At 36.1% G+C, this 20,784-nt stretch overlaps 1 protein-coding gene across 3 annotated transcripts in view; it reads right to left on the reverse strand.

The window, feature by feature from the left end:
- Positions 1–1,569: 1,569 nt before the first annotated feature.
- Positions 1,570–20,784, reverse strand: part of CPEB4 (cytoplasmic polyadenylation element binding protein 4) — a 59,316-nt gene continuing 40,101 nt past the window's right edge. For 2 of the 3 annotated variants that reach the window (XM_080804082.1, XM_080804080.1), the window contains 6 exons: positions 12,537–12,710; positions 9,125–9,214; positions 8,639–8,757; positions 6,886–7,000; positions 5,443–5,624; positions 1,570–2,997 (listed from right to left, as the gene is read on the reverse strand). In XM_080804082.1, the coding sequence (XP_080660208.1) occupies positions 2,770–2,997; positions 5,443–5,624; positions 6,886–7,000; positions 8,639–8,757; positions 9,125–9,214; positions 12,537–12,710 (908 nt within the window). In that variant the 3' untranslated portion in view covers positions 1,570–2,769. The remainder of the gene's footprint in view (positions 2,998–5,442; positions 5,625–6,885; positions 7,001–8,638; positions 8,758–9,124; positions 9,215–12,536; positions 12,711–20,784) is intronic. The other variant, XM_080804081.1, reaches the window with a different exon arrangement.

The raw sequence follows: 20,784 nt of genomic DNA on the forward strand, positions 1-20,784 counted from the left end.
AATCAAACACTTAACATCAATTTATTAATATTAAAAATGGCTAAACATTCACCAAGAATGTCTGCGTTATGAATAATTTGAAAAACTTAGTAAGAAGCTGTAGACAATTTTGTTATTTTAAATTTCTACCCTATGCTTATGCATTTAATTTCTTTTTTTTCTTTTTAGGAACTACAGTGTTATCTGTCATTTTCATGCGAATTTTTTTCATTAATTTGTGACTTTACATAAACTATTTCTTAAATTATAGGTACACCAATAGCTGGTGCTGGGGAAGGATGTTTAAGCAACATGCTTTCTCTTCTCTGCAGACTCTAAAATAGCATTGCCAGTGCACAACATTCATAATTTAAAATGTATGCAGAGCACTGAAATGTATAAAAAGCAGAATATAAGAAAATAAAATTTATTAAAATTATTTATATTAAAAAATGAAGTATATGAAGATCTCTCAGTAATAAAAGTACAAAAAGCTACTCTTTGCAATATGAAAAATTGAGGTATTGCATAAAGAGATATCCCGTCAGTGAAAAGTGTGCCTAAAAATGTTCACTGTTGGAAAAACAAGATATACAAAAGTAGTGCATAACAAATATACATTATGTGCATGACAAAATAAGTTAGCTACAAAAACACTGTACCGAAATTCAGCAGGTCATGTACAAAGGGAAAAATTATTATTCAAAGCTAGTTCTCAAACAGTGTTATTTCTTGTTAACTCATCACACCTGTTTACTGAGTAGGAACAGCACAATAGCACACCCCAAGCCACCTACAAGCATTTAAAAGAATAAAAAGAGGCAAATGAACATTTCGATTAGAATTATGTAGTTCAGGAGAAAAGAAAAAAAGTCCCTGACCAGCTACACAAGAGCACCCTCCATTCGCATGACTGCTTTCAATATTTGCAGGGAATTCTTTAAAAGCAGCTCCCTTTCTATGTTTGACCATTAGACAGCATATGCCTCCATTTTGACCTTTGGAACTTAACAGGTATATACTTCATTAAAGCCTGTATTAAAAATAAAGGACTGCTTTTCCTAACGATAATCGGTAGGGGTCATCAGCTAGGTGGTTCCACCGTGGTGCTGGGGCAAGTCTTTGGTTTTGAAGGATCCAAGATGGTACTGTTAGGTAGCACAACTAGCAAGATTGACATTAGATTTTGATTTTTGTGTTTTTAACGTTTTGCACACTGGTAATAATCCTTTTAATGGTGGGTAGGGCATTTGATAAGAGAATGTTGATTAAAATAAAAGTTACTTCCATGACCAGGGCTTCAAGAGACTATTTTAAATTTACCCCTGAAGCATACTGTTCAACACATAATAACGCCTTTCAAAGCTAGAATTTTATTTATAATAAAGCATGCATTACTTGATGAAGTTGGCACTTCAAACACTGACTATGTCCCATGCTAAGTTCTGAAACGGTAATGTTATTTTATTTTATAGGAAGAGTAAGATAAACATACGTACCTTTGCACAGATTTACACAGTTACTTAGTTCAACAGTGCAAAACACTTTGCAACTACTTAACTTTTTTTTTTAACTTTTTTTTTTCATTTTCTATGTTACAACTAAATTACAGGATACCCAAAGTAACTTTAAATCTAAAAGTAAGCCAATCAACAGCCAATTTGTATATTGGTTTTCATTTTCCAGTTTTGGCTACAATTGTACTCTAACACAAAATCAAAAATGATATCCTTGAGGTATCTCTAGATCTGTTCTTTTTTGTCTTGTTTTTTAACGTCAAAATGGAGAGCAAAGGCTGACACCTGATGAGTGTTAGTAAATTAGGATATAGAGTTTATATATAACATCAAAAATAAAATTTATACATTTGTTCTTCAGGAGAGGAAATGCTAGTTTTCCCACCAGTTGTCGTTAATTCTAGCTTTGGTAGGTTTCCTGGGGCTGTGACCAGATAAAGAAGTTTAAAAATAAGTAAGTGCACTCCCCTCAGTAGTAAATTTACCCAATTTTTACATTCTAAAGTTTTAACAATGGTTGAAAAGAAAATAAACCTAGCTCTGCCTACTTTACTATTTTTCTTCTGATGCGGTAGTAACTCTGAGGCGTCATGAAATTCTATTCGGCCTCTAAACCCTTACAATTTGTTCTAATGCTGCTTCAATCTTGCTCATGCATTTGTGTTTGCTTTAACATGCTCTTTCCTGTTAATAATTGTTAACTTCCTCCACTGCTGTTAAATGAATAAAAAAGGGGGGATGGAAAAAAGAGAGGAAAGGAAGGAAAGAAGGAAGGAAGGAAGGAAGGAAGGGTGGGAGGGAGGAAGGGAAGGGCAAAAGCACTTCTCTGGGGGAAAAACTGTCAGGACAGACTGATAGTGTTATTGGTGCATGGTTAATTTTAATAAAAGTATTCTTATATGTTATATTATTAACAATAATTTAATTAAAAACCCAAAATACTCTATTGTTTCATTTCTCTTTTAATATTTCTCTTTCTCCTCTAAGAAAATGTTACAGGAAGTTTGGATCCTCTTGGTCTCCAGCAAAACAAGAGAACAAAACTTCCATGCAACACGATGGCAATATGAAAAAGGAGTTCTTACATATTGTTTTCAGTGACACAAGAATCTACAAAACACCTATATTATAGGTCATTCTTTTCATTATACTATTGTTAAATTACGGGCTGCTACAAAAGGACATGCCAGCGTGAAGAGGTTGAGGAAGGGGTCAGAATTAACAGAAGAGTGCACTTATTCTGAGGCCTGAAAATGAGCACTGTAGTTACCCTTTAGTTCCAGCGGAATGAAATATGTCGCGGACGGTCACCGCCTTCCTTCACCAGGGGCTTGTGGAATTCCCTGCCAGCACGAGAATGAATAGCAGCCCAGCAATATTCACAGTAATACTGCAGACAGGTAACATTAGCACAGAAAAATGGAGCAAATTTTCCCCCACAACGGGCCCCCTGACATTCATCACACAGCTGATCATCCAAGACATATGGCTTAACTTCCACCTGCAATCAAAAAGAAAAGAAACAAGTTTACATTTTTTAGTGAATGGCCTAGGCAACTCTGACTACGGTGTGTACATTTCCATCCACTGTCTGAGTGAATGTATGCCAGGGTGCTGCAAAACAAGAGTCAATAATTCTTTTATTGAAATTAAGATAATCCATCTTCTAAGAACCTGGCAAGGCTTTCACGCCCATCATTTTACATTTCTGTCTAATTAAACAGCCATTTTTCAAAGGACAGTGGGATTCTACCAGAAATAAAAAAGAGAAGCCAACTGTTTAGAACATTATGAGATTAAACCCACATGTGATTATTTATAGACACAAACTGTCACTTTAACTAGTGGATCTGGATTTCTGTCATACGTGGAAATATAATTTAAACAAACCAACTACGAGCTTCCCAGTTCCACAAAACAGCACTTCAATATTCACATCAGAGGGAAGATCTCTGGCTTCTGCGTCAGAAACTTCTAAGTTGTAATAAAGCCTGGGTCAGGGTTTCTATTTACAGTGTACACATCTTATAATCACAAACTCAAAACTCTGAGAAAACAAGATGCAGCCATAGTATTCACAATCTAAAACCCTGCTTGGTTGTTTGTCAGTGAGAATGGTTGACTTTCATCTAAAAGTCAGAGGTGGATTTATAAAACTGGGTCTGTTCCAGTGTTCAGTAGGCCAACCTGTCACTGGAGTCTCTCAAGCATTAAAAATAACCTGGCTATTAATTCACCAGTGAGAAAAGAATTGGCTATTTTTAGGCTTGGAGAGACTCATGGTTAAATTCCCTTATACCAGGTCATCACTACCTCTGGTGCCATCCAGCTCTTGACAAGGAATCCTGACAAAGGTTAGCCATGAACTAAAGAAGACGAGTGACATGAAGACAGGAAGAGCAGACGAAACTAGAGCATCAGCCTTCTGGCCCTGAGGCCATTCCCTAACATCGAAGGAGTGCAAGAACACTGGTCAAAGATCTGATCGCAGAGGAATACAAATGAAGTCTGCATTTCCAATGACTAACCTTACACTTCTGACACCTTTGTTGGGATGAAGCAGTGAGGCAGAAGACACTGCATACGCGGATGTAGATATTTTTTAGTGTGAACAAAAAACAAGTGGGCTTGTTAATGCATCCTGCAACTTGTCTTGACCTCTTCCTTTGTGTTTATGATAGAATCTAGACTTTTCTTTTTAAAGATTCACAATATACTATGATATCCACTGTCTTCTTATATTTTACACTGACACTGAAGTAGAATACACATGAAATGAAACATAAGCAATAAATGTAAACCACTATTGACTTGATAGTTCCTACATAATGAATTGAGAACAGCACAATATAATCAATCAAAAAAGACTTTTTTGAGCTCAATGCCTCAGAGTGTTGATATCAAGTCAGTCCTAATGAAAGTGCCAGTCTTCCATGAAATAAGGAGCTGACACCAGAATATAAATTAATGTATTGCTTCTTTCATCAAGAGGGTCTTTCTATGGGGAGGGGAAAAAAAAAGTGTCAGCTGAACTAAACATTATGCTTACTAATGTAGCTGATTCACATTCTGGTGCAAATTCCTATCTCACCACAAGCTAGTAACCATTTGCTGCTGGCAGTCAATACCCCAGCCACACTTTGAGTAGTTTTGGTACAGGATACAGTTATATCTATCAGAACATAAACAGAGGACAGGGACTTCTTGTCCTAGGGGCTAAAACATTTGCTGAATGCATGAAACATGAAGATAAGAAATAAATCTATGAATGCAAAGAAATTAAGATGTATAATGGAATACAGAGTTTCAAATACAGTACCTTAGAAAACAGAGGAGGATACTATCTCTGAGGTTTTCTCCAGCTTTTTAATTCAGAAGCTTAACCAACAAAGAGGAATTTAAAAGTGCTAAAAATAATGCTAATTACTACCTAATTTCAGGTGGTAGAATACACTACAAATAAAAAGATGATTTCTTCTACTTAAACTGTTATAATGAAATATTTCAAAGATATGCAGCCCTACAAGTGAATTTATTGAGTGATTTGTTACCTAGTGCACTGGAAAAATAGGGCTTCTTGAGGTATTCATGATTTTTAAAAAAAAGGTCAGGAGATCTCAAGGGCATTGATGTTTGTACTTGATATAATGATATTTACTGAATGATTCACTAACCGAATAAATTAATGAATAGAGGTGCTAGTTTAGGAGATTAAATTGCCCCGAGTAAATTGATACAGTGTTGTGTTAGGGTACAGAAAATACTAAGGGACAGAAAAAATTTGTAGGAATCCTTAGATGTATTACAAAGCACACACCTAATTGGTCGTAGAGGCGTAGTGTCAGCTGCTAATTTTACTGTCATATAAAATCCCCCCATTCCAATCTTGGTAATGACACACTGAGGGCCATTCCTAGAACTCTCCAAAATATAATCTAGGACTTACCCGTTTATCTATCTCTCCATGCTGCAGCTGAACAAAGCGGGCACTGATAGCAGCTATGTAACTCTGTTGATTAGAGAATGCGACTCGCCCAGCTCCTTTTGGGTATTTCAACTCAGGGTCGGTATCAATCCCAGCATAGCACACACCTCCATACAGACGATCCATTATCATGGCAAGCTCCACTAAATGAGACAGGAGCAAAGAGGTTATTGAAATCAGGAAAATCCATCTAGTTCACCAAAGGTTTCATCTAAAGCAGTTCATCTGTATTCTGAGCTCACGTCCTTATAATAATTAATAAATCAATCATTAATCTTTTAAGTAAGGGCAGGGGCTCTACTGGGTGCTTCACGTATGTTCTTTTTTTACATTTTTTTTATTAACATATGATGTATTATTTGTTTCCAGGGTACAGGTCTGTGATTTATCAGTCTTATACAATTCCCAGCGCTCACCATAGCACACACCCTCCCCAGTGTCCATCACCCACGCACCCCATCCGTCCCACCCTCCCTCCCCTCCAGCAACCCTCACATATGTTCTCTTTTAATTTTCACAACAACCCTAGGAAGTAGGTAGTAATTTCCTGGGGAAATCGAGCCACAGATGGTTAAGTGATAGTGCTGGGCTTGGCACCCTGGTCTGTCTGCTTTATACCATGTTGCCACCATATATTTACAGTTAATAATGTATTACTTAATTAAACAATCATGTGAATACTAGAAAATGGATTGAAAGACCTTGTCTGGAGGTCCTTCTAGATGATTTCCATCAAATCCTTGTTACCTTTCCCTACAGTCTAGCTATTCATCAATTTTTTATGTTAAAACCTGAAATAATGAACGTATCATGTTCTCCATGAAATGTTACCATTTTAAACTGCATTCTTGTTCATCTTATGTTTTTTCTCACTTATACCAATAAACCTCATTTTACTTTAAGTTAGGGATGAAATTTCACCTGTAAATACTACTCTTAAAAACACGATACACTGCTGCTAGAGAACCCTACTATATTCCGGAGCTCAGTAAAGAGCTGGTAAGCAAATGAGGTCATGGGAAACAAACCCTAATATTCTTGACATAAAATCTACTCTTGAAGGGTTTTTCCAGATGATGATGAGAGCGATGCTCTCTAACACCACACAAAGCACTTGGCACCACTTTTCCCCACTTAATCCTCAGAACAACTCTATATGAAGCAGATACACTTACTACTCCATTTGACTGATGAGGAAATTGAAAATTAGGGGAAATAATTTGTCCAACATCACTCAACTTTTAACTGGGAGCAGAGCACATGAATTCAAACCCAGATACTTTGATTCTAGAACTCTCGCTCTTGGACATTAACTCAAATGCTTGTGGAGAATTTTTCTTAAAAACCTTTATAAGGTATTTCTTATGCTAAAGGGTAAAGAGGGTAGTTCTGTTTGTTTCATACCAGCTCGTAATGGTCGAGGAACACCACCGACAAATATAGTTTTTCGTGGGTCAAGAGGCTGTGAACCGTCCATCACAAAGTCACTGTCACTGAGATTCCAAGGCCGAATCTGTACCTAGGGAGCAGATAAACCGGAATGTCTCATTCTTAATGCAGACAGTTTATGAGGAAATAAGTTAAAAATTATTGCAGAGTATTTTATTTTAAGAGCAACAATAATCCACATCATTATAAATCAATAAAGCTGTAAAATTAGAAGACTTACATATAGCATAGCCTAACCCTTCATCTCATTTTTAAGAGTAAACCAAGTGATTTTTTAAGTGAACCATTTTTAAGTGAACCAAAGTGGAAAATTCAATTTTTGTTATCTATTATAAGCTAAATCACTAACATGTCCTTAATTACTAGTAAGTTAATTAGCTGTTTCTCAAATTATTTGGGCTTCTATCCTACCCAATCCTCCAATATCCACATAATGGAAGTTATCACCGTATTTAATGCTAATCAGAATACGGTGCTAAGTAAACCAGGATTATGTGCCTAATCCTACAAGTGCAAACTACTACTGATACTAACAAATCTGTTGCATTATTTCAAAAAGCATTTCAAAGTAAAAATGTTGATATCTGCACTAAACTTATGATAAAACACTTCAATGTGTCCACTGCTTTAGTCAACCAAGAATCGTGTACCTTATTTTAATTGTTTGCATATACTGTTACAAATGCCCAAACCAAAGGCTACAGATGGGCTCGTAGTAGGATATTCTCAATATGCACATCAACAAAGTCCTGAGCCAGAGGTCCCACACTCAAATACCTATGGCGACTGCAAGGGAACATAAACAGGTCAAGTATAATACCATCTAGGCCATGGGAACTCTGGGAAAAGCATTCCAGACTTAGACAATCCCAAGACACCAAGAGGAACTCCATTAATTATTGCGTGAACTGAAGCCACAGGCACCTCCATTCTGAACTGTACCCCATTACTAGATCTGGCTGAGTGATAATAAATTGTTGATATGCCAGATTCAAAAAAACAGGCCGGTTGCTACTATTCCTAAAGACTAAATTTTATGATAAAGAAAAACATTTTCGGGCTGCCTGGGTGGCTCAGTGGGTTAAAGCCTCTGCCTTTGGCTCAGGTCATGATCCCAGGGTCCTGGGATCGAGCCTGGCATCGGGCTCTCTGCTCAGCAGGGAGCCTGCTTCCTCCTCTCTCTCTCTGCCTGCCTCTCTGCCTACTTGTGATCTCTGTCTATCAAATAAATAAAATCTTAAAAAAAAACAAAAACAACTTTTTCAAGAAGAAAAAAGAGTATGCCATGTACATTTCTGTATATGCATAATTCATTTTATTTTGGGAGAGTACCATGTACAAAAAGTTAAGGATAGTTATCAGGTAAGATCTTGATCAAAGAGAGGAAGGAGACAGACAAATATCTATTTGTGATTTTTGGGTTCTATTATTCAAGGAAATTCAGCTATTTCATCTTTATCAAATGCATTATCAAGTTAAATTTTTTAATGGTAAAGACTTACCAATATCTTAATTAACCAAAAAATTCAATGTAAGATAATGCGTGTAAATAACATAGAATGTCAACGTTAGGTTGACAACAATAGCAGTTTGTAAGTAGGTTATGAACGTGTCAATTAACAGATACATCAAGATGTCTGTGGGTTTTCAAACAAAGCAGAGATGACGGCAAAAACAAGAAGCTATTTTCATGTTAGACAGCACTCACTGGCTTATCTTTGATAGTGGGACTTGACACACACAGGTAGAGTTTTCCATCTTCTTCAATACATGCATCAATCAGAGCCTGAACAGAGCTTTCATCTTGAAAGAGCAGGAATGCATAGCCTGATAAAAAGGGAAAAAAAGGCTTATTTGTTCCCTAATTTTTTTTTAATTCTTCAACAGAAAGGAAGTATATAAGCTGAAACTAAGGAAGGGGAAAGAGTAAAAAAAAGTTAAGAAAACTTACATCTTCCTACCCGAAGTCTGATAGGATCAACATTAAGTTCAGTTTGGTATCTTGGAACATCTTTTGAAGTAAAATTAAATTTGAACTGAAAGTATGTATTAGGTATAAATTTTAAGGGCACATTTGGGAAAATATAAATTTAACTACGGAAAATCTTACAGCGAAAGTAAACATTTATGAAAAGGCTAAACACTAAACAATATCAGGATACACTGTACATGTATATTGAATCATGAGGATTACCTTTAGGAGGAAAATAGGATTTGCTCTCTGCTTTATGAGGCCAGTCCACAATCAAAGGGCCAAAGCGACGAAAACTAGCGGTGATCTCATCTAATGAACAACAAAGCAAAGCAAAAAATAAATAAATAAATTTAAATACTTTTATAATCATTTTGGAAAGTAATTTAGAAAAAACAGTTTCAAAACCACTTTTTACAAGAGTAATATAAAGAACTCCCGCATCCCTTTCACCGAGATCCCCCAACTGTTACTATTTTATACACTGGCCTTCCCCATCTTCCTGCTTTCTTGCCCTTCTATCTCTACGCATGCATGAATCAACCTACCTACCTACCTATCATTTTTTTCTAACATGATGCTCTATAATCCAGAAATACAACCACTGGCACCTGCTCAAAGCAAGGTCGCTTCCTCATACACTATCATGTAACCCTCCCAATCAGGAAACCAGTATTCATACACTATTACCTCCCAATTCACAGACTCCATCCAAATTTCAAACTATCCCAATAGTATCTCTTTCCCCTTTCTGAATCAGAATCCTACCCAGAACACACGATACCCTTAGATGTTCTGTACCTAGGGTATCCGTATTCTTCGGTTTTGGAACAGCTTCTCATTCTTTCCTATCTTTTGTATCTTTGACAGTCCTAAAAGTATAGAGACCATTCATTCTGTAGGATGACTCCCAGCCTGTACCATTTCCTCATGACCAGACTCATGAGTAGGCTATAGGAAAAATAAATTTCCGAAGAACTTCTGGAAAGAGTAGGTAAGCATGTATAGATAGGATCTGGGAGGAGGGGAGGCAGAGGAAAAGAAGAGATGGTAATGTGCTCAAGTCCCAAGCTGGTAGAACTGTTTGTCTCTCCTCCAGATTGTGACACAGTACAGTCTGCTCTGCTCTGCTACCCATTTCTGTAATATCATTTGGCTCACGTAAGAGAGACTGGTAAATAGTGGAAAGAAATCACCATAATCTGGAAGTTGTACTGATTTGCAAATCACTGTTCCTGGGGAAGGTGAACTAGCATAGTGGGAGTAGAATTGTAACATTCATCAGGAAAAGAAAAAGCCCCTAGGCTTGTCTGATATGCAGGCAGGAGCCCTCCTACTCTCTTAAAAGGAAATGAAAAATGAGCACAACAACCAGGGCTCCCACTCTAGAGAGGCACAATCCCAGCTGTGCAGGGCTCTCATCTCCTGGGAGCGTGCACTTCCTCAGGTGTTCCGAGGTCCGGTTATATCTACACTGCCTCCAAGCCTGCAAGCCAGCATTTCTGCTCTGTTGGTTTTGTATATTTTCAGTACTCCTTAAGGCAGCTTCTAACCACATTGAGCCACTTGCCTAAATTGTCCAAGTTATTTCCAAGGTATTAATTCTCTTTTTGTTAATGTTTCCAATACAAAGGTCATTGGGTTCTGAATTATTTGCTTCCTACCCTATTTCTCCAGAAACCTTATAATCTTTAGTGTATAATTCTTCAGAACACAATATTCTCCAGGAATACATCTTGCACATTATAGTAGAAAGATCTTTCTACTTAAATTGCTACTGACTTATCAATATGCTTGATGATTATCATAATTCCCATTAATTTTGCTCAGTTTGAACTATCTTCTTTGCCAGACTAGTCATATTTACCTGTGCTTCTAAAAATTTTAGAAATTGCACATTTAAGATTGCTCAGTAATTTTCCAAAAAGATACAGACTATCTGGGCCAGAGAAGGACTTTACTCCAGGCAAGGTCAGATAAAATTCAGTCTTTGCTCTCTTTTTGTATGTAAGCATATAATTCATTCACTAAACACCATCTGTGCTAAAGATTTGACTTTCAAGGGTCAAAAACCCAAGAATCCATAGCACTAAGGAAAATGAGGATTCCAGGCAAAGAAAAGAACAGGCCACACACAGGAGCTTATTAGAGAGGCCAATACTGTGATCACATGGTCAGCCCCGCATAAACACTTCGGAAAGCTAGATCTTCTGAGAACAGGATGAAGACTGATTCAGTCTAGCCTGAAATCCCAATACAACTTCCACCCAAGACAATTTTTCATAGATTAAACAAAAGAGAACTGTGTTTAGTTCAATCTTTGGCTTTTTGAAAACTTTTTTTGGATCAACCTTCCAAAAGATTGACCCTCTTAAGGAAAATGAAGTGACTCATACATTTAATCTCAATCTAAACTGGAGCTTATTAAACATTATTATTAAACCTTACAGATTTTTAGAGAAAACTATTCTATTCTCTGTAACATTAACTGGTTTATTGCCATTTCCATTTAGGAAACCAAGGCAGAAAAGATTAGGAAAACCACCACCACCACCACCATTAAGGATATATGGTTCCTATATGGTCTGCTACTTGAATTTTAGTCTGAACTTGAACTGGGGTCACTTAGACCCACAGACGACGAAAATATTGCTGAACAACTAATCCTCTAAACCTTTGGCTGGCTCCTAATGCAGGTCTCAGCTCGAATACTACTTCCTTAAAGAGGATATCCTTGGGACACCTGGGTGGCTCAGTTAGGCGTCCAACTCTTGGTATCAGCTCAGGTCCTGATTTCAGGGTAATGACCTCAAGCCCCACATTGGGCTCCATACTTGGCATGAAGCCTACTTAAAAAAAAAAAAAAAATAGAGGCTTTCCTTAACCACCTTATCTGAGAAGATACCCTGAATCGTTATATTTGTTTTATCACAAAATAGTGCAATATCACGCTGTTTTCTTTTCAATACTTACTCTCTGATATTTTCTTGCATGATTACATACTTTTTATCTGCCTTCCCCTACTAGAACTGAAAGTCTATGCACACAAATACTTTCTATCTTGGTTATACTGTAAACAAGCCTAAGAACAGTGTGTGACTTTTTAAAAGCCTGTAAATATTTGACAAGTGAAAACATACTCAGAAAATGATAAAACTCTTAAGATTCCCTTTTTTGTGGTACAACTTTGGGGTTTATTTTTCCAAAGTTCACCCTTAATCTAAGATTTCAAAATTCAATTAACTACATTTCTGGAGCAGGTAGGAAACAAACAAGAAAACATACTGAATCTGGCCAAAGCAGCACACACAGACAAAAACACAGTAAGCACTATGTGTTTGCCCACAACAGGTCCCTTGAGACGGTTTCCCAAGGACAGTTACTCTTTTCATTTAGTCCAATCACTGGCTACAGCAGGTTCCCCAAATCCCCAAATCCCCAAATCCTGCGCCCCATCCTCTGTAAACTAATCTTACCTGCCAGGATAGAAAGATAAGACAAGCTAACAATGCCATCAAAACTGGATACTTGGAGTCAGATAAGATTGCTATTTTAACAGCAACCACCATCTATGAGTTAGGACTGTGTGCCACAGTCCAGGCGTTATGCAATTATTGGGTCTTTGTAAATATACCTTCATCGATGTCAGGAGGTAATCCACCCACAAACACCTTTCGAGAATATCGTTCCACTCTTTCTCCATTCTGGTGAGTGAAGCAGTGAGGTGAACCCAGGCCACTATGAAGAGGTTGATCCCCACGGCCATCATCCAAGAATCCATCTTCCATTGGAAACAGTGAAGACTGACCTGGAATAGAAAGCAGAAAAAAAAAAGCTAACAGCAAATGTTCCTTGCCACTGCTGAGCAGACACAAGAAACAAGGAAAACGGCAGATTCAATAAGATCGCTTTTATTTTTCTCACTGAATAACAAATCACTTAGATATGCTCTTGAATTCCCATCACTTTAAAGTCTCCGTGGAGTCAGAGAGAAAGTACATGGTTAAATAGAAGGCTGCTCAACTATCCCCCTGGGATCCAGACACTTCAGTGAGGTGAAATGGAAGTACAGGAGGAGGGAGCACTCTCTGGAAAGCAGCTGGCAGGAGACTCCATTGCCTTGGCAGGGCCCCATGGCCAAGGGGCAACCTAGACATGTACACTAAGCATTAAATTCGACGATCAGATGTTAGATCACTTAAATTTTTTTAAAATACAAAATAATATAGCCTACCCAATTTACTCTAAGACTGTCCTTAAAATAAACAAGTCGATTTTTAAAGTGAGCACTCATCTTGGTCTACCTTAATGGGATATAATCAAAACGCATTTAACGCTGTTATCCAACTTCACAATCTAGTCTTTTAGAATTTAAGATTTTTAGGCATGGCAAAGATGTATTTTCTTTAAGCTGAGTAATTAACAGCTGCCACTGGTGCTATCTAATTCTAAAAACGAAACATTAAGTTTGCTGTTTGAAAATCCTATCATACAAAATATATAAGCAAAAAAGACCAGAGATGCCAATGTGGTTCATATTATTCCTGTATTTACCTGACAATAAAACATGAGCTTTGGAAATCATAAGCAAAACACTGAGCTACAAATAACTAGAATTTCTCAAGCACTGTTTTGTCACTTTTCAGATGGCCAATTTACTTCTAGGTACTACATAAGGAGTTTGTTAATGGCTCCTATAGAAATATAGCTTCAGTGCTCTTCCTTTACTGAAATACTCCAATGTCCTTTGTTGCCACACTTTCAACTTTCCTAACTAAACACAAATAATAACAATATATTTGTTATGAATTTATCATATAAAACTATACTCAAGAGTTATAAAAGGAAGATAAAAATACCTATAAAATTAGAAGTTATTCCTTAAATAATGTTTAAAAGTCACTTGCATTTGAAAGTTAAGCTATTTCACTATCTAACTGACTTGCCTGTAAAAAAGGCAAAGCTATCACAGGTGGTAAAAATCAGGTTTATTCAGGCACCTCTAGAAAATGATTCTTTAAAATTCTCTAAAATTTCTAGAGCTTTTCCCCCCAGTGTTTGAAATTTATAGGAGTAGTCATTTGTTTAGCTAATCTCATTTTAAACCAAATGTATTATTCTGACTTAGTAGAAAAAATAGACATAAGGTATCCAAGTATAATTGAGCTTCCAAAATAATCAAGTATTTGAGACTAGTCACACCCTATTTTCCTTTTCAAAGATCCTTAATTTTTTTTTCTTCCAAGAAATTCCTTTCAGAAAGAAAAAGGTGAAATAAATCTTCAGATATAAGTAAGTTGAGTTTGAGTTTATAATACAGGGACATTATCAATTCAAATCCAAATCCTACCACTCTGACTCCTTCAACTTAGAAAGTCTATAATCTTAATTATGACATATAAAGTATGTATGGATCAAAGCTATATTGCATTTCCCCCTCCCCTTCTTCCCCACAAGGGTAAGAAATTGAGCAATCTTGGGTCCTCTCCAAATACAACTGGTACATTCAAAAGTTAGAAACAGTAATGTTACCTCTCCTTCGCCCATATGTCCTTGCTGCATGTCAAATGAGAAAAAAAAAAAAAAAAAACAACCTTTCAAACATTGTCAGAAGAATCAACTGTGATCTTTCATCTACCAGTTTTTGAAACTGAAAAAAAATAATTGACTATATTCCTCATTTCCTAGTAAATGTCTCAAAAACAAGGAATTTGGATGGTGAGAGGTCAATTTAATGTACTTTTTTTTTTTTAAGTTCTTCAAGGACACTGTAAAGCTGTATTGAATTTTACTTGTGGTAAGAGAAGTAGTTGCCTGTAACTGTCACCCAGGATCCAGACTGGTATGACACTAAGGTAATATGTAACATGATCTAAACCAATTCCTATCATACCGATCTTAGATGCTCCCAGAATTCCCTGCCAACTAGCATTTCAGTAAATATTTCAATATTTAATTCATGACGCTTTCAACACTACAAGATAAACAGCAATTTTACACCATGGCTTTATGATTAATACCTAATAAAAGAAATCGTAACAAATGAAATGTTTAGGCAATTTATCAATTTCCTTTTAGCCAAAGAAAGTTTCTTATCCCTTGCCAAATTTTCCACCACATCCCAAATGCTGAAAAGTAAAAGTTTGGCATTTTATTGCCAAGTAGGTTATAGCTAAGAAGAGAAGTATATAATGTACTTATATGTATTCCCCTCAATACTTGACAAGTGGCAGCACAAACTTTAAATCAAGAGACTTTTGAGAAAATGTCTTCCCCGAAACAAACTGGCACTTAAAAGCCCAGCTTGTCCAATTACCTTGACCCTATTCAATAAACACTGCTTAAATGCCTGATCTTGCTAGGGACTATGGATGAACAGCACATGGCCCTGACTACACGGAACTAGCAACCTGAAATGCCAGACAGCCACATAAGCAAACAATGACAATGCAGCATACCTACTGCTATTGTAGTTACGTGTTAGGTGCAACAAGAACAGAGGAAAAGAAACTGGCTCAGATAAAAGAATCAGAGAGGGGGGTGTGGCATTTGAGGAGGAGATCAGATGGCATTTAAGACTTAAAGGAAAAACCAGAGGAAAGGGCACTGTAGGCCTGGCAATGTAGCAAATCGGGGTGCTGTAATGTTCAGGGAAAGATGCCTAGAACAGAAGCACATGGGACAAGAGAGGGCTTGGCCAGCAAGGAGTGTTCTAACAGGAAGCTGGGATAGATTCCTGAGTTAGAAGGTGTAGCGCCTTTAAGAAGTCATTATACAGACTGCTCAGGGTTTTAATTCTTAGCCCACTAGATAAATGCTCAATGTGTGTAATTCAGTTACAACTGAATTATAACTTAGAAGTACCATATGGGTATTTTCCAAAATGAAATTGTCTCATACCAAAATACATTTCTCCCATTACTAGATACATTGGATTTCACCAAAGTACTTGAACAAATGGATTAAAACCACACAAAATTTCCTTCAGCTAGGATTTCACTTTGCTAGAGGTCTTAAATTTGGGGTTGGGGGAAGGTATTTTCTCAGTCAACCTGACATAGGCTAAAAAGACAAAGATATCATAAAAGCAGATGCTTAAGAACATTCTATTCCTATGACTGCTTCAATGATAAGGGAGTTTGGGAAAATTAATGATTTGAAAATCTTGGTTCTGTCAATCTTAAAAAGTTGATTAATGCTGCTTAGATTTCCAAGAAAACAGATATTTGACGAGAGCAGACTTCTAAAAGCTACAAAATTAACATAAAATGCTCATAGCTTCCATTTATCAAAAATAAATATAGTTTCAGGAAGAGTAAGTGCTACAGATTAAAGGCAAAAATCAAATAAATCTCAAAATCTTTAAATGTGTACTTTCAATCTTTGATCTTGTACCACAAAATTAAGCTGGTTAATATAAAAGAATTCATGGTTAAATTCTGAAAACTACCTAAAAATGTTTTCCCACATTAAGAGAAAATAAGTTACAGGTGTACAATGCTTACAACCATAAAAACTGCCATATCAGAAAGGGAAATTAGGGGCGCTGGGGTGGCTCAGTGGGTTAAAGCCTCTGCCTTCAGCTCAGGTCATGATCCCAGGGTCCTGGGATTGAGCCCCACATCGGGCTCTCTGCTCAGCACGGAGCCTGCTTCCATTCCTCTCTCTCTGCCTGCCTCTCTGCCTACTTGTGATCTCTGTCAAATAAATAAAATCTTAAAAAAAAAAAACAAAAAAAAAAAAGGAAAAGAAAGGGAAATTAATATAAATTATTACCAAAAAATAAAAACAGTAATATTCTGGAACACAGAAAGGAGTGTTTAATTTTTTTTTACTTCTACTTATTATAATGCTGTTAATAATTATGCATTATTTTTAATGTAGATTTTGACATGACATGTATACAGAAAAGTACACAAACCGTTAAGTACAGAATTCAATGAATTTCCGATAACATGAACCCGCCTATGTAACCAGAACCCAGACAGTAACAAAATGGTAAATGGTGCCCCTTCATCCTACACGTGAAAAATGTACTAAGCACCTTTTCCCCAACTGTTTCAAATTATAGTTGGCTTAAGATTATTACGATGCTGTACCTTTAACACAGATCTTTACCACTTTACTGAGGAAGATGTCAGACAGATTTCCAATCTCATGATTATCAACTGTCACATTCTTATATGACAGTTCTCAAACATCCAAAGAAGTAGCAAGTTAAAAAAAATAATTCCCTTTAAATATGTTTTAAGAAATCTACATTTTGGAAAACTTCTAGCTAAGTTGCTGAAATAAACCCTGCCAATATTTTTCCTTTAATTACCAAAGAGTATACTGTTAAAAAGATTTTTTAAAAATGCATGCTGTTATTGAATACAAATCTTCTAGTACCCACAGGGTTTAAAATGACTACTATTTATACACTTATCTATTTTTATTTTTATTTCTTGGTTTTTACTTATAAAGTTCTCAATAACTTCATGATCAGTACTAATATGATTCAAGAATGTTCTAAATGGGCTAGAAACATTCTAGCTATAAATTTTATAATTTCTGGATGCATGTTGTTATTAGATCTATTGAAAAGCACTTTATTTCCAAAATATCTTTATAGGATTGCTTACGAATGCCCTATATTCATCATTAAATTCCCTCAAGCAAAACATTTTACTACTCTGGGATACTAGATTTGCAAAGAAGGTACAGAAAGCCTTTAGCATGCAGCCATTTTCAGAGTGGCACATATTCATGTGCTGATATCTAAAGCTCTCTAAGATGTAGTTTCCATGAGTTTCCTACATGTGTACTGCACAATTCTTATTGTGTACATGTAAAAATAAAGAAAACATAAGCAGGTATGTGGAAATATGATGAAATCTTCTTTCTAAAAACAACCACAAGAACCCTTAGAGAGAAGAACTGGCACAGGGAAGGAAAGAAGGATTTCACTTCTTGATTTATCCATTTCTGTACTATTTACATTTATTAACTATGTTACTACACTTGTTGACAGACCCCTTTTTTGTTTTCTTCTTGGTACTTATGTTAAAAACAAACAAATTCTATATTAAAGAAAAATATCCTTTCCTCCATGAGAAGACCTAAACATTTTTGTAAAGAAGATGAAGGATAAAATATTACTAGATTTTAGTAGGCAATGAAAGACTGCTCATACTCAGGCTAATCTGGCCCACCTTAGGCTTTCCATCTATCTCTCATTGCACCCAAGTTGAGAAACAGATAGCAATTCTATTCGGAAAAAACAGGGGGAGAGGACTCAGATTCAAAGATGTTATATAACTGATTTTTTTAGTAGGACTGAAAAAAAAAGTATGTAGGGAAATTAGTTAAGTTAGTAAATCATTTAAAAAAGATAAAAGTCAAAGGCTGGAAGCTAAAAGGAATTAATCTGTTCACAAAAGAATAAAGTTGATAGAACCAAAAAGCAGACAATCATCATAAAGACCAGGGCATACAATCCAACAAAGATGCAAAGAATTATCTTAAATGATCTTATTAATCAACCCCTAATGTAATGGACTGACTCCCTGTCACAAAATTATTTTAAATATATGCCTAGTAGTTGGAATTTCACATGTCACATTGGCTTGTGTTTATACTAACTTGTTCGTACAATAGTCAAAGAAGGCTGATACGATACAATAAAGAGACAAAGATATTATTTGTAAAGAGCTATCTTAGAAAAGGGTAGAGAATGGCACTCTAGTTTCTCTACATCCCTAACCCTCAGTTTTCTACAAAAATGGAGAGCTGAAGAGAGAATAACAAAAGATACCCTATATATACATGATGACCACACAGTCATGATCTTCAGTAAGTAGTAATTTTTTCCTTTCCGCAAAAATAAACTGTGTCTATATTCTGAAGTTGTCTTCAATAATTACTCTGAGCTTTTCATTACTATTCTAAGGCTAACAATTGCAGAGCACTTTAGAATTTACAATATATTTTCTCACAAAGGCATCTTTCAACATTCTTCTTATTGTAGCAACTAGAACCACATTATATACATTTTCAGTAAGTAACTATAATCTACATTTCTCGTGGCTAAATTATACCCTCCCCACTTTCATAGATTTCTGTGTACTACACCCCCCTTAAGCAAACAATCTTCCTCCTTTCATTCCAAAGAACTATAATTAAGAGTTGTTCTATGCTAACCTTTTTTAAAAAGATCTCTTAACTAATCTCCTCCTCTGGGACAAGCAAATATTTTAGTGGATGCTGCCAAGTGAAAGAAATCCACAAAGAAAAGGAAATACATACATGAATTTATTAAAATCTAATATATTTTGCTGTTGTTCTTTAACTCTCCCTGCCAGAGTTTCATTTCTGAAGCAGTTAATCCTATGGACTAATGCAATGGAATGGAAGGTTGGAGAAAAAAAGCACCAAGCACGAGCACTTTCATAAAGAGGTGGTTGCGACTGCATGTTTGTTGTCTCAGGCAAAAAAGTTTTCAAGATGGGTAAAAGGAAAATTAACCTTCCAATCTGGTGTCTGTATCAAAGCTACACCAAGACAGACCACAGGAATGTGAGGTAAGTCTGGCCCAAGCTTAGAACTCCTTTCTGACTCGGCTGAGAAACTGAGTCAGTTTCAGGCTTGCTTTTACTTTTACTTGCTTTTAACTATAAAATGGATGTTCTAACTATATTCCTATTACATAAAATTTACTTCAAAAAGGTATCTGTTCTGGGATAAATTGTGTTCCCTCCTAAAAATTCATATGCTAAAGTCCTAACCTCCAGAAACTCAGAGTAGGTCTGTATTTGGCAACAGGGCCTTTAAAGAGGTAATTAAGGTTAAATGAGGTCATTGAGGTAGGCCCAAATCCAGTATGACTGATGTCCTTAAAAGAAGAGATTAGGACATCATTCATGCACAGAGGGAAAATCATGTGAACACAGAGAGAAGACAGCCATCTACAAACCAAGGAGGCCTCAGAAGAAATCAACCTTGCTGGTACTTTGATTTTAAGCTTGTAACCTCTAGGACCAGAAGCTCTGAGGAAATAAATTTCTGATTAAGCCACCAGTCTGTGGTACTTGTTAAGGCAGCTCTAGCAAACTAATACAGTCTCCAGAAAGTAGCTACGAAGTTTGGTTTTTTAATATACTTAACATCCAAGGATTTTGCCCAAGAATGTCCTCTAAAAAAAAAAAAAAAAAAAAAAATCTCTACAACTAGTAACAGAGATTGATTGAATAATTTTCCCAGAATGTGCACCACAACATTCTTAGCACAGTTATCAATTATTATTTGTTGCATTATGGTGGCAGTGTCTTTTAAAAGTCATGAGTGGTATATGAAGGTCACTGCATAGTATAAAAACTGACGATTGAGCATGGCCAAGGGGGAAGAAAAGTAATTTGATCCACTAGATGAGTAAGCTCTTTTTATCTTTGTACATGCAAATCCCAACGTTACTCCAATATAAACTGCTGAAGCTGGTAGACTACTCTGAATCTTTTTGTCTTTTTATTTATTCAGAATTTAAACCCCACTTCTTTTCCAAAAAGCATTGAGATTACTTGAAAAATTCAAAACAAGTTATACAATGAAAATCATAGTCAAAATTCAGATGTTCAAGTGAAGAGAGTAAACAGTTCTCACACGCTTTTTATCTAAACAAAAAAGAAATGGCTTTCAACTCAACGGCAGCCTGGAAGAAAAAGCTCTGAAAGTTACAGTTGAGACAAAGTAGAGTAGCTATATAAATAATCACCTTTCTAAAGGTTCTTAAGCCTGAATAGATAATTTATGGTGGACAGGGAAGAACAGCTCCTTACAGTTCCTTAAAGTCTTAAAGTTGAATAATGAATGTAAATCAACACAATGTACTAGGCTTTTATTTTCAG

This window comes from Martes martes (assembly GCF_963455335.1).
Source record: "Martes martes genome assembly, chromosome: 5".
Taxonomy (NCBI): domain Eukaryota; kingdom Metazoa; phylum Chordata; class Mammalia; order Carnivora; family Mustelidae; genus Martes; species Martes martes.